General features: G+C 45.6%; 1 protein-coding gene across 2 annotated transcripts in view; it reads left to right on the top strand.

The window, feature by feature from the left end:
- Positions 1 to 14,317, top strand: part of CA10 (carbonic anhydrase 10) — a 488,258-nt gene extending 473,941 nt beyond the window's left edge. For both annotated transcript variants that reach the window (XM_066263991.1, XM_066263990.1), the window contains exons 8-10: positions 8,179 to 8,333; positions 10,496 to 10,670; positions 13,056 to 14,317. In XM_066263991.1, the coding sequence (XP_066120088.1) occupies positions 8,179 to 8,333; positions 10,496 to 10,670; positions 13,056 to 13,078 (353 nt within the window). In that variant the 3' untranslated portion in view covers positions 13,079 to 14,317. The remainder of the gene's footprint in view (positions 1 to 8,178; positions 8,334 to 10,495; positions 10,671 to 13,055) is intronic.
- Positions 14,318 to 14,833: the final 516 nt, after the last annotated feature.

The raw sequence follows: 14,833 nt of genomic DNA, 5'->3' as shown, positions 1-14,833 counted from the left end.
GGAAAGAAGGAGACTCTTGCCAAAGAACTGGGAATTTTGCAAGCCAGATATTAAACTGGTAAAAGTCACTATACTTTTTATTATTATTATTTAGTGAGAGGAGGGGAGGCAGAGAGACAGTCTCCTGCATGTGCCTGACTGGGACCCACCCAGCAAGCCCACTAGAGGGTGATGCTCTGCCAATCTGGGGCATTGCTCCATTGCTCAGCAACTGAGCTCTTCTTAGTGCCTAAGGCAGAGGCCATGGAGCCATCCTCAGCACCTAGAACCAACTCACTCCAATCAAGCTATGGCTGCAGGAGAGGAAGAGAGAAAGAGAAGCAAGAGGGGCAGGTATAGAGAATTAGATGGGCACTTCTCCTTTGTGCCCAAACTGGGAATCAAAAACAGGACATCCATATGCCAGGCTGACGTTCTACCACTGAGCCAACCAGCCAGGGCCAAAGTCACCATACTTATGGGAAACAGTGTGTTCTAGTGAAGAGAGATGGACCTAGCAGACTCGGGCTTCTGGCTCTACCACCTCCTTTGTTGTGTGGCTTCAGGCAAGTTTCTTAACATCTCTGATAACCATTTCACCATCAGTAAAATTAGGATATTCATACTGATATTGAGAGGGTTGGAGTGAGGACTAAGCAAGGTCATGAGTCAAGTGCCTGGACAACAACTGGTATAAACTAGGCACATACTTTTGTGTGTTTCTAAATTGGCCTAAACTACGTGGTCATTAAAGCCAGCTTCCTGTAGAATGAGAGGTAGGTCACTCTGATGCCAAATAAAAAGTATGTCCAAGGTAAACACAGTACTGGGCACATAGGCAACAGTTTGCTTAGTTTAAATGAAGTTTAAAGTTCACAGTGCCTGTGTGTGAACCCATACAGTGGATGAGAATGACCTAGTGAGGGTTCACTACTTTCCTTTGAAGTTTGGGTTTCATATGTTGAGCATATCTTATAAAACACTCTCACTAACCCGCACTACAATGGGTAAAGACCAGCCTGAATTAATTTCAGGCTGAATTTAGAAAGTCTGCTCAAGAAAATCCATTTTATTAAAGTTAACTTCCCCTTCAACAGATTGGGGAGGGGGAGAAGTCACGTCACGACTGAAATCATGACATTGTAAAATGGATACTCTGCATGGGTTTTCTGGAGGAGACACTGGCAATTTACTCGAAGTGTTATAATTTTTTTAATGCAGTGTTTTGGAATAATGCCCAGGTCCCTCCATTTGCTCTGTGTTAATTAATTAACAAGCACAGAGCCCTGATTATATAAAAGGTAACATTCCTATCATTTTAGTACCCACGTGACTGCATCGAGCTAGCATTATTTTTTCTAATTTTATGATATTTTAAAGTGGTGAAATTAGTGACTAGTGGAGTGCAGAGAGCCTTCTTAAATGGGCGAGAGGGCATTGTTGTTAGGACATTCCGTTTAATGAACTCTTTCTCCCAATGCCCTCGGATAGTGTGTCACTGTCCTAGCTTCCTTCTCATTCAGTTTCATGGATTCCGTTCATTTCATACATAGCAAATACGATGGTGGACTTCAGTCCAAGAAGAATCCAATAGGTCACTGGTTCCGAATTTTAAAGGGTCTGGCTGTTGTCTTCATATATTTCCTCCACGGAAATAAAAGCAGGGCTGAAGGCATTGGGAGGAGAGATTTTAAGCGTGATGTTTTGACACTCCATGCAAGTCCCTTAAAACATCTTTTTCAGTCTTGCCTGTTTATACCTCTGCTTGAACCCCACGGCCCATGCCCATTCCCACTAAAAGATGGATGTGTAGGCAAAGGCAGACCAACGCCTAACTGCCTTATAGCTCAGTTCCCGGGGAAGGATTTTGTGAGCCCGCTCCTCAGAGGGACACAATGTTAAATGTGATGAAATATCACCGGGAATTTAAGCATATTGTTCCCGGTGCCTTTCTCTATGCTAAATTGAACTTGTACTTTCATTTCAAAGAACAGCTTCGGAAATGTTTTCGCAGAACGCAGCACACCCATTCCCGCGTTGCCAGCTAGTAGTAACTCACGTCGGCGAGGCATGGAGAAGGAGCAGCTTACCTCCGCGAATCCAATTCTGAGAGGCTCTCTTTCTTTTCATTTATTGTTTGTGGAAAACAAACAGTCGTATTACTTTATGCTTTCGTAATTGCCTTTTTTCATTTCAGTTGTATGTGCCTCCGATTACAAGAGGAAATGTCATTGCGTATAAGAAAATTGCCAAATAGTTCCATATTGATCAGAGGCAAGTCCAGTATCGATCCCTGCACCTGCCAAGTCTTTTTTCATTGGCATCGTTCTCTTTGAATGGGAACTTCATAAGCAGGAAGCCAGGCGGTGTTAAATCTCATCAGTGGTCCACATAAGGAAACACAATGCTCTTAACAGAGGCTGTACTGGAGCTCAGACTAAGGCAAAAGTCCCTCACTGTGCAATTCTAGGTATTTCATCAGCATGCTTCTCTCAGACAAAGAAAAGCAACTTGGGAATTGTGATGACTAAGACTCATCATGAGCATATCATAAAATCAAGAGCACAGTTGTGAACTTCACAGTCATTTGGAAGAATAAAATTGGGACATAGATTAGGCATAAATAGTCTACACATATTGATTATACTAGGGGTCTTCTTGTACTGCAATAATATAGCCGATACTAAGAAGCTCTGTCGTGTCAAAAGTATAACCTACTTTAGATAAATTTGTCAACGTAAACTTGTTTCTGTTGAATGGAATTTTGGGGTCTATAGAATTATTTTTTACTTGAAGATGACTTTAGTAATATCCACAATGGTCTTGTGTCCCCAAGTAAGAGTGTTAGCCATGAAGGAAAAGTAAGTTACTGGCAAAGCCGCAGTTGAAACTTAAACTTGAATTAAGATTCCTGCTTGAAGTCCAGGGCTTTGTTCTGAATAACCTATATTCCCCTAAGATAGATGATGATGACAGATGATGATGATGATGATAGATAGATAGATAGATAGATAAGATAGATAGATAGATAGATAGATAGATAGATAGATAGATAGATAGACAGAATAGAAAACCTCTCTATGAAACTACCCTGAAAATTTGTTTGAACTTCTGCCACCACTTGTTCCCAGTAAATACCCTTGAAGCAAGCAGAGGCACACAGGAGCACCCTGCTGGCCGCAGAGCCGTACTCCACATTTGTGCTTCTCTGCTCAGAAACAAACCTGACCTCTAGGTCTTGGCCACTCTTCCTAATGAATAGAGCCGTGGGAGTTTGAGGACCAGAATCCACTTTCCAGTGCCTTTGTTCTCAGCTCCTTTTCATACGCAATGCCCGAGGGTAACACAGACAGGCACAGACCGATGTTTTCTGCCGGTGCTACATGGATGAGAGAGTCGGTGGGTGACAACAATTAGTTCCAGTCCTGATCAGCTGTGGAAGACACCTCCTTGACACGAGGGCTGAGAACCGCTGGGTTTGCTCACAGCCTTTTCCTGGGTTTCACAGCCTGTGTCCTGCCAAACGTGCAAAGCAAGTCTCTGTGAGGAGAAGAGAGGAGGCAAAGGGGTAGCCTGTAGTTCTCAAGTTCCAATTCCTAAAAGAGAAAACACTGATTAAATGGCAGCCTTTGAGACAAAGTGGCAAGCCCAATGGAAAAGTGTTACACGTTAAATGCACATCCATTTCAGCAATGTAAATGCAAGGGTTCAGGCATGTTAGGTGTAGAAATGTGGTAATGCCACGTGGAGAAAGGCAACAGTCTCATCTCAACCTGCTATCTTGGGATGTGATATATATGGGAGAGGAGGGCAGCACATATTTAAGTTAATGGTACAGACAGGAGCCTCAGAGAATTTTTCCCATCATCTGACAGATGATGTTGCTTCTTCCTCCTTTAGTTCGTGCTCATCATAAACAGCACCACCAGTAGGTGGTGCTGCTGAGCAGAAATTATTTCATTCATTTGATTGAGCGTCCACCACATTGAGGCTGGGAGATTGGAGATAAAAGATGAAAGCCATTCTCCAGAGGCTCACAACTTAGGGTGGACATTCAAAACAATAAGTAATGATTAACAAGCTAATTCAGTAAATATGGTAAAAACGGAAGGTGAGGAGAACCAGGGGGGACTTGGGAAGGTCAAGCAATGGTTGTCCTAGAGAAGCTGGGTGAGGACAGCCCAGGAAGGAAGGAGCGACATCATCGCTACCCAGCAGCACTGAGTACTTACCACAGACCGGGCCCCATGCCAACTACTTGAAAAGCTTGATCTCATGTGTTCGTTGGAAAACTCTGTGAGGCAAGGACTTTGTCTTTATCCGGGTGCTGTAACAAAATACCATATAAACAACAGAAATTAATTCTCACTGTTCCAGAGGCTGAAAGTCCAAGACCAGGGTACCAGCATGGTTGGGTTCTGGTGAGAACCCTCTTCTGGGTTGCAGAATTCCTGTTGTACCCTCATGTGTCAGAAAGAAAGTGAGAGAGCTCTCTGGAATTGCTTTTATAAGGGCACTAATCCCATTCATTGGGGCTCCATCCTCATGATTGAATTACCTCCCAAAGGCCCTACCTCCAAATACCATCACAATGGGGATTAGGACTTCAACATATATTTGGAGGATGGGGACACCGATATTCAGTCCACTGCCTACTCCAGCCAATCTACATACTACAGATGTGTAAACTGAGGCTCAGTCTGTTACCTACCTGTCCATGGTCACCTGGGTGATGAGAAGTCATGCCGTCCCTCACACTCAAGTCTGAGTCCAGAGCTCACACTCTTCACACTGGGTCTTTTCAAGTTCTGTAGTATGAATAAATTACTAGGGCAAAAGTTGAAGTAAGAATATGAGCGGGGCTCATGGAAAGAACAAAGTCAGCGAAGGAGGATCGTGGGAGGGCAGACTGTGTGTCTCTCGAAGGGGGTGTGGACAGAAAGGCAGCTCCCTGTGGGACCGAAGTACCGTCAGCACACCAGTGTTTTGGAAGCATGTTGCTAGCTTGCTGTGTGTGTTAAACCCGTGACCACACCACTTTCGTCTCTTGCCCCTAACCTGCCGCCACATCCACACACACTAATCCCTTCCTCAAATGCAGATGCAACACAGAGGCTGGTTATAGTTTCTGAGAGACATAAATGTTCTTTTTCTTTCCTCCCATTGTGCCTGGAATACCCCTTATTCTGCTGCCTCCATCCCTCCCTCCTGCCCACCACCCCGAATAAAATAAAACACAATAATGGCAGCATGCTAGAGTATGCAATATGCTCTGTGTGCAAGCTTGGTTAAACAAATCACATTGACCTTTAATAACCATGTGCCAAATGCTTCCTTCTCTCATTCAATATGTTAATTTTCAGGCCAAAGCACCATCAGAGCAAGCATCATTAAGAGCAAATCTGATCACGCTACTCTCCTGCTTAAAACCCTTCTGTGGCTATGCATTGCCTACAGGATGAAGCCCACACTCCCAGAAGCACAGAGAAGGCCCTTCTGGGAGTGGCCCCTGCTGACCCTCCAGCCTCATTTCTTACAACACCCGTCCCCTTGCATCTCGTCCACACTCTGGCTGTCCCCAGGCATGCACCACTCTCTGTGTCCTTAGCTCTTTCTCTAGCGCGACTGTCTACAGTGCCCTTGACAGCCAGTCCCCTGCCAGCCACACACTGATTAGCTCCTGTCATTCAAGATGCAGGGGAGGGTCAGCTCCTCAGTTAATCCTCTCCTGAGCCTCTTCCCGGGGCAGAACTGGCAGCTTCTCAGGGTACTTGGTACAGATGACTGTCACTGTCTCTGCTGCTCCTTGGTACCTGCACTTAATTCCGTCCTGCTCTCCGATACCTGGCTTCGTGCTTGACACCGCGAGGGGCTGAAGAAACAGAGCCAAATCATGGGCACTCCACATGGGCTTGTTGTGTCGGTACCTCGCCCAGCAGCTGCCCAGGTCCGCCTCATTAGTGTGTGCTCTGGCACTGTGTCTTGGTCACGGAAGCATCTGAGCGCTTCCGTGGGCCAGAGTGCAGACCCCGCCCAGCCGTGTTCGTCACTGTGTCTCTCCTGAACTTGTCCTGATTCTCTGGTGTTTTGATGGAAAGGCAGAAACGTTTAAATGGAAAGAAAAAGGAAGTCCTTTCTCCAAGAGTTGGTCTCCAAACCCAGCTTGACCAATCTCTCTCTCTCTCTCTCATCTCTCTCACACATGGGCATTTGGACAGAGACTTAGAGAGGGTCAGTCACTCCATCAAGGTAGTCAGAGCCCAGGAAAATGGATTAATGGATTAGTAGCCTCAATGCTCAGGATCAGTAGGTAGATACAGGCCAGGCCAAGGTGCTCTTATCACCACCTGGTATTAGAGTCTACATGTATTCGTTTTGCCATTTGTAGTCTGTCTCTTCAACTAGAACGAGGGCAGACACTGCACCTGTCTTGTTTACTGCTGTATCCCCGGAGCCTAACCTCGTGCCCAGCACTGACAGGTCCTTCGTGAACATTTGCTGAACGGACGACTTGGGTCTGGAGGTCAAAGATCTGGATTTCTTTCACCTCTGCAGTTAGCAGCTAGCTCTGTGGCCTTGGGCAGATTACATTGCCTTTCTGATCTTCAGTCTCTCGTCAAGGAGGATATTATTGTCTGCCTGAACAATCTCACTAGGTCAGGATGAGGTTCTCGCTGTATGTGAAAGCCCTTTCTTATCATTATATGTGCACCATACTAAACCTGAGAGATTATATCATCCTCGAAGAGTTAGTCCTTCCACGTGGGAGTTGAACATGTAAATGAGAGACAATACATGAATCGAGGGAGACTAGAAGAGCCATTCTCACCCCTCGGCCAGGCAGGCTTTGGGTCCCTGCCATGTGTTCTCCAGACCTCCTGGATGGGCTGTAGTGGTCGACCCTCATGGCAAACTGGGGGAATGTAGGGGTCTTGGAACTACTGGCATACAATGGGCTATGAAGACCATTCTGGCAATATAAACAGGCTACCCTATGAGAAGCATACAGAGTAAGCAAAATTAAAGAGCCTGGACTGCTCCTTATGAAATGCCAACATTGAGAAAAACAGGTAGGAAGTCAGGAGCCAGCAACAGAACCCAACACAGAATGGCCAGAAAAATAGGAATACTAACGGTGCTTTAGAAGCCAGGAGAAGACAGCAAGAGTGTGCCAAAAAGGATGGTAGGGAGAAGAGGATGGAGTGGGAGAGGTTCATTGCAGTTTATTGAGATTTGAAAACTCAAATACATTACAATCTTTTTCAACTGCAGCCAGTGCATTGAATTTAAAAATCAGAAGGAAATACAAAAATGTTAATGGCAGTTGTTTTAGATAATCAGGGTTGTAATTTTTTTCTCTTTCTTCCATAGTCTCATGCATACTTATGTTACTTTTATAATTAAAAAACTATCGTTAATGATAAAACATTTATGAATGTGAATACTCCACCTTGGTGTCAGAGGAAAGGCTGGGTCTGCATGGGCCTAGCAGAGAAGAGATCCACAAATATGCAATCAGCTGTTGAACTTCACCTTTGAGTCTCATGATAGGATTGGCCTGATTGCTTTTCTTTCTAAAAGTATTTCTTAATGCTCTTTTTAATTAAGCAATGTTTATAAATAAGAATGGTGACCAGGTAACGTTTCCACAGGTCCTGAAGACTTCAATTGTGTGTTTCCTTATGACTAGAATACTATGGTCCCAGGTCTGAAGAACCATAACCGAATATTTGGCTCTTCCTTGTGTCCTTGTCATAGACCACACTTCTGTTCACCAATATTCAGTGTCCCATACTGCAGGGAGAACATATTTCCTCACATCTCTGATGCCAACCTTGGGCATGTGACTTTTTTTGGCTACTAGAATGTGCATAGGAGTGACATGTGCCATTTCTGGGATGGGAGCTTCTCTCCCAATCATTGCAACTCACAAGGTCTAGACAGGAGCTATTCTAAGAGCCTGGGTCCCAGAATTTGAACAATAATGACGTGGAGGAAGCCTTTAGTAAACCTAGAATGGACATGTATGTAAGCAAGAAATAAACCTTCATTGTTTAAAATGATTGAGATTTGTGGGACTGTTTGTTACTGCAGTCTAACCTGACAGATACAATCTTCTGGAATCATTAAAAAAAATCAGCAATGCCAGCACTTTCTCAAGAAACCTAATTCTTAAGTCTTTCTTCTTTCCTTCTCCAGATGATGCATATTTACTACAGGGACTTAATATAGAGGAACTATATCCAGAGACCTCTAGTTTCATTACTTACGATGGGTCAATGACTATCCCACCCTGCTATGAGACGGCAAGTTGGATAATAATGAACAAACCTGTCTATATAACAAGGATGCAGGTGAGCTTCTCTGGGGTCTTTTAGTGGATGGGGAAGACAGTGTGGAACCTGGCTGTGTTTGTGAAATACCTACTGTGTTAGTTTTCTAGGACCGCTTTAATAAAGTACCACAGAGTTAGTGGCTTAAATAGGCTCAGAGCTCTAGAGCCTATAAGTCCAAGGTCAAGGTGTCAGCGGAGTTGATCCCTTCTGAGGGAGTGGGGAAGAATCTATTCCATGCCTTTCTCCTGGTTTCTGGTGGTTTCTGGCAATCTTTGGTGCTCCTTGCCTCAGAGAAGTATCACCGCCCTCTGCCTTCATCTTCACATGACGTTCTCTCTACAGCTGTGTCTCTTTGTCCAAATCCCCCTTTGTATAAGGACACCAGTCACATTGGAGTAGGGCCCCCCCCAGTAACCTAATCTTAGCTAATTACATCATAATGACTATATTTCCAAATCAGGTCGAATTCTAAGGTACTGGAAGTTAGGACTTTAACTTAGGAATTGTGGGGTGCACAATTCAACTCACCACACCTACACTTAAAGAATCAGCATCTTCAAGCAAGTTCAAGACTCAGCATGAACTACGTGTAGAAGCCTCCAACCTGTCTGACTGAGAAAGAACAGCGGGGTTAGTTCCCAAAGTGTGTCTGCAGCGATAGTGAACAGACAGCAAATGAGCAAAATGGATGAAATGGTCAAACATGTCTGGAAAAGGCTAGATTAAAGAAGAATTAAATAGATCTCATTGTTGGGAGACTTCCCAGGCCTTTGAAATGATGATAATTATGTCGGTCTCCAAGAGGAAGCAGTATGCTATGTAGCCTCTCACAAACATAGTCGAACGGGGAAGTTTTTTTTAGAGCATCTCGCAGCGTTCCTCCTAAAGCTGGCTCGGATTCCTCGGACCTGGATGGGAACCAGGAGATCCGGCCTCAGAGGCCAGCTTTGGGGAATGGTTCATTACATGCTCCCAGAGCTGCCACCGCCCTTCTGTGAAATAAATGCAGCTCATTATGATGGGGGGTAAATCACACCAGTCTGTTCCAGCTCTGACATGCTGCGATGCTGAGATGCGATAAAAACTCAGAGGGGAATGAGCGATGGATGCCGAACCTGTTCCCCTGTACGGGACACGTGCAGTTGACCCTTGAACACCTCGGGTTTGAACTGCGGAGGGCTGGCTGTATGCATTGCTTTATACAGGGACTTGGGGCATTTGAGGATTTTGGTATCCACAAGGGGCGTCCTATCACCAATTCCCAACGGATACCAAGGGACCACTCAGTTTTGGGGAAGAGTCAAAAATTATACGTAGATCTTCACCTTCACAGGTCAGTGCCCCTAGACCCCCACATTGCTCAAGGGGCCACCGTACTTACGACCCAACAACGAGAACAATTTGAAGTCTCTGATCCTCTCTGTATTGGTTAGGACTCTTGGTGATCAGCAACCGCCTACCTCCCAGATAACTTAAACCTAGGAAAAGGGTTTGTTCAAGAGAAACTGGGCATCTCAAGGAACTGAGGATGTGGAATTGACGTCAGCAATTCGCGGGGATCGGAACCCCGGACGCCCTGTATCCCTGCCCTGCTGTGCTTCCTACTGCGCATGCGCCTCATGCTTCTCTCCTGCCACGACTCCTCCCTTGTTTCTCAGTCCCGGGGCGGAGCTTGGCTGCAGCTCCTGGCTCTGATTTCACAGAAAAAGAACCAAACTAATCCAGCTTAGTTTCGCTCTGACCCCTGGACCAATGACTACAGTGTGGATAATACCCGTGTGAGGGAATAATTCTCTGAGTTGTTGGGAATTACTGAACCATGGGGAGTAAGAGAAAGAGGCCCTGGAGGACACCTAGTTGGATTTCCTCCTTTGACAGATGGTGTAACTGGGGATTAAACAGAGTAGTTGACTTCTTCCGTGGCATCCATGAGCTACTGAGCTCGAAGCAAGGCTCACCCCGCATTTGGCAGCCCTACTGAGCTCGAAGCAAGGCTCACCCCGCATTTGGCAGCCTCAGTGAGCCCCCAGCACAACTGAGTCCACAGAACAAGGGTCTCTGCGGGGCTCACGTGCCCTTCCACAGACAGTCCGGCTTGGCCAGTCTCTGCGGGGTCTCACTTCTTTCCCTAGTGCCTTTCAGAGGAGGGGTGGGTCTCACAGCTGTTTCTCTCTCCTCAGATGCACTCCTTACGCCTGCTCAGCCAGAATCAGCCATCTCAGATCTTTCTGAGCATGAGTGACAACTTCAGACCTGTCCAGCCACTCAACAACCGCTGTATCCGCACCAACATCAACTTCAATTTACAGGGGAAGGACTGTCCAAACAACCGGGCCCAGAAGCTTCAGTATAGAGGTGAGTCCTTGGCTCAGAGGGCAGCGGGCCCATGCCAGAACTCAGACCTCCTGCTTAGACCAGTTCTTTTTTTTTTTTTTTTTTTTTTTTTTTTACAGAGAGAGGGATAGATAGGGACAGACAGACAGAAATGGAGGGAGATGAGGAGCATCAATCATTAGTTTTTCGTTGCGACACCTTAGTTGCTCATTGATTGCCTTCTCATACGTGCCTTGACCACAGGCCTTCAGCAGACCAAGCAACCTCTTGCTTGAGCCAGCGACCTTGAGTCCAAGCTGCTGAGCTTTGCTCAAACCAGATGAGCCTGCGCTCAAGCTGGTGACCTCAGGGTCTCGAACCCAGGTCCTCCACATCCCAGTCTGACGCTCTCTCCACTGCGCCACTGCCTGGTCAGGCTTAGACCAGTTCTTGAAGGCCTGGTGTTATCTCCCGTTATGGGGGATCATGATTATAAATAATAACTAAGACCACCACCTTCCACACACATGGTGCTCTTCTGTTGGTAAAGCCTATAATATATAGTAGAGATAGCGATCAAACTTCAGATCCCTTCTGGTCCAGAAAAAATAGCCTTTTTATTGCCATTGTATTGAAGAGTCCAGAGAGGCTGATTTCTTTTCAAGGTTACGTGTTGGAGCAGGACAGCTAGAAGCATGAGAGCTTTAGATATAATGGACCCCTTTCCCCTAGAAGGTGAGCAAATACCCGTATGCTAGGCCATTGGGCCACAAGGAGGAATGTGTGTGAGTGCATCCTTTTCCAGGGCTATGCCCCTACAATCATTCCTACTGTAGAGGATATTCAAAATGACTCCTGCCTCCTGTAACCTTCTGGTCTGCACCCAGCCCTCTCTCTTCCCTTCTACGCACTAAGTATGTGTTGATCACTGTGGTCAACCCTCAACATGGAAAGGAAGACAGAGTTGTCATAAACATGCCCTCTACTCAGAGTCATGACACTCAAGCTCTGGGCCTGTTCTGTCGCAAACAAACCATGCAAACTCAGCCAAGGCATTTACCCCCATGGACCTTGCTTTTTCATGACTGTCCCTAGATCATCGACTTCACAACTTGTTGTGAGGAATGAATGAGAGCCGGGATGGTGAAGCCCTTTGTAGCAATGACGTACTGCCCCACCACGGGGGCTGGGGGTGTTACCCGGCGGCTTTGAGCAGCAGCTACCACCCCTGCCCCTTCATCTCTCCTACTCCCCCCACATTTCTATCTTTCCTTTTGCTCTCTCCGACACACACAGAGAGCCAAAACTATAATTTTCTGTTCCCTTTCAGCCAGAACTACCAGAAAACAAATATTCAACTCATTGATTGAGCCTTCTTTTTGTTCAACACCTATTTATTGTGCATCTGCTAAGAGCCAGGTACCTAGCTTGGTGATGAGGATACAGGGTGATGTAGACAGCTGTGACCCCACCCATAAAGCGCTTATAGTCTAGAGCAGGTGTCAATAAACTTCTTCCATAAAGAGCCAGATGGTAAATATTTTAGGCTTTATGAATCATACAGCCTCTGCAACACTCTGATGTTATAGTGTGAAAGAGGCCATAGATAATATGCAAATGAATGGAGTGGCTGTGTTCCAATAAAACTTTATTTACAAAAACTTATCATAGGCTGGATCTAGCCAGTAGGCTATCTTTGCCCACCCCTGGTCTAGAGCAAAACTCTCTGTGATGATAACAGTGTTCTGTATTGACATTGTCCAATATGGTAGCTACTAGCCACATGTGGCTATTGAACATTTGGAGTGTGGCTAGTACAGTAAGGCAACTGAATTTTTTTTTCTGTATTTTTCTGAAGCCAGAAACGGGGAGAGACGGTCAGACAGACTCCCGCATGCCCACCAGGGGGCAATGCTCTGCCCCTCCGGGGCGTCGCTCTAGCGCGACCAGAGCCACTCCAGCGCCTGAGGCAGAGGCCGAGGAGCCATCCCCAGCACCTGGGCCATCTTTGCTCCAATGGAGCTTCGGCTGCGGGAGGGGAAGAGAAAGACAGAGAGGAAGGAGAGGGGGAGGGGTGGAGAAGCAGATGGGCACCTCTCCTGTGTGCCCTGGCCGGGAATCAAACCCGGGACTTCTGCATGCCAGGCCGATGCTCTACCACTGAGCCAACCGGCCAGGGCCTGAATTTTTTATTCAATTTTAATTCATTCAAATCTGTGGTAGCCCCATGTGACTGCTGACAATAAAATTGAACACCTCAGGCCTAGAGGTTCACAAGGAAGTGGAGGGGTTGTTGGATACAGACAAGTAAGGAGGCATTTACAGAACTGATTCTTCCCCTTTGAAGTGAATCCCCCACACTCTGTGCAAATTCATTCAATTATGTCTTGTTTTATGTTGTGTGTTTTTCTTTCTGTCTCTTTCCAGTAAATGAATGGCTCCTCAAGTAGGAAACTAGGCCAAGAAGAATTCCATCTCAGAGAAATGCTACAACTGTGAATTGATGTAACCTGGGATGTTCCCTTCTTTCTTCTCTCTCCTTCTCCTCCTCCAGCCTCATTAACTCTTTGGATTGGCCCTGTCTTCATGAAAAATGTCTGAGAAACCATGACAGAGGACACACACACACACTCACACTCACACAAAAACATATCGACACACATATACACTCACACAGCCTCCAAGATGGGAAGTCAAGTTTTCAGGAACAAAAGGCTCATTCATAAGAGGTTATAGAAGAAAATAACCGGTTAACCTGATTACAATTTTGATACTGTTTTCCTGAACTAAGAAATCTACCCAGTGAAACTTTTCAGCCTTTGTACATACAAAATTCTTCCAAAAGAGAGAGGAGAAAACATGGCTTCGGCAACATCAAGCAGACTTTGTCCTTTGCATCAAATAATCTCAGATAGTGTCCTAGGATCCTTTGAGGGTGCGGGCAGCAGGTGAACCAGGACAAAGTCAGCCAAGGACACTTATTTCTAGATTATGATTCTTCTGTTTACTCAACAATTTAAAAAAGGAAAAAAAAAAGGACATTGAAGAGATACACATTGTATATATATATCACCGCAGACTATAAAGAAATTGAATTATTTCCCCTTTGTCACATATCTGTAGTAGGATTTGCCAAGATCAGAATCGATCCATTTGCTGTCTCTTGTTTTCCAAAGGTCATACATTGTGTTTGGTTATTGTTAACAGCTCAATAAATGTGTTTAACGAGTTAATTTTATTTTTCTGGCTTTGGTCGGTTCTCCTCCCGTCCAGGCTAAGCCTCAGCTCCACGCAACTGCATTCTCTGGTTTCCTTCGTTCCTTCACCTCCATGTTCTGTTCATTTGCAGCCCATTTTTACTGAGTTTGTGGCAATCAGGAATGCATTTGCTAAGCAAGTATACCTTTAATTCCACTCCATGGCTCGATCATTCATACGAGGTGAGCTTCAGCCTGAGACAGCAGGCGACAGAAATCCTTGCGTTTTAAAACTGCCATCCCCCCCTCCCTGTGATGCGCCCTTGAAGGAATGCACTTTGCCTTGTAAATTCCTGGGAAAGGGGTGTTTTTTCTCTCCAGCTGCAGCTGGGTCTCACAAAGTACAAACGAATGCCTTTCTTTTCTTGTTTATAATGGTCACTCACTGTGTTTGGTTACTGTCAAGAAATCAATAAATGTGTTTAACAAGTTCCCCAGTCCCCACGTCTGAGTTTATTGAGGGGAGGGACGCTCCCGGCCTGAGTCCAGAGTCCAGTACGGCCTGTCTGGTCATCCCCAGAGCCAGGTCATTAACACCCTGTTGAGAAAACATATCGGCTGAGCTGCTGGAAGGGGAGACATGGACGTTCATTCAATGGCCGCATTAAAAATAACTTTCCCCTCTCCTTCTCATCACGAGAGGGAAAGCACCAGCATGCAGGGTCTGTGCAGATGGCGACGTTTGCGAGCATACAGAAAACTTCAGCCGAGTGACTCAGGTATATTCATGTTGGAAAAAAGTAATCAAACAGCCAGACAGTCCATATATGAAATAATACACTGAGCTGGGTTTTGTTTTTTGGGGTTTTTTGTTTACTTTTTGCACTATGTTAGATGGTGAGCTTAGCCACAATGACACGTGTGCCTATTTCTGAACGATCGTGTTTTTCAGAAAATCCAAATCCGTTGGCAAAGGTTTAGGGTGGGCAGGTGACAGTATTTCTTTGT

The sequence above is a fragment of the Saccopteryx bilineata genome, chromosome 2 (assembly GCF_036850765.1).
Source record: "Saccopteryx bilineata isolate mSacBil1 chromosome 2, mSacBil1_pri_phased_curated, whole genome shotgun sequence".
In the NCBI taxonomy this organism is placed as follows: domain Eukaryota; kingdom Metazoa; phylum Chordata; class Mammalia; order Chiroptera; family Emballonuridae; genus Saccopteryx; species Saccopteryx bilineata.
This window is presented reverse-complemented; position numbering and strand designations above follow the sequence as displayed.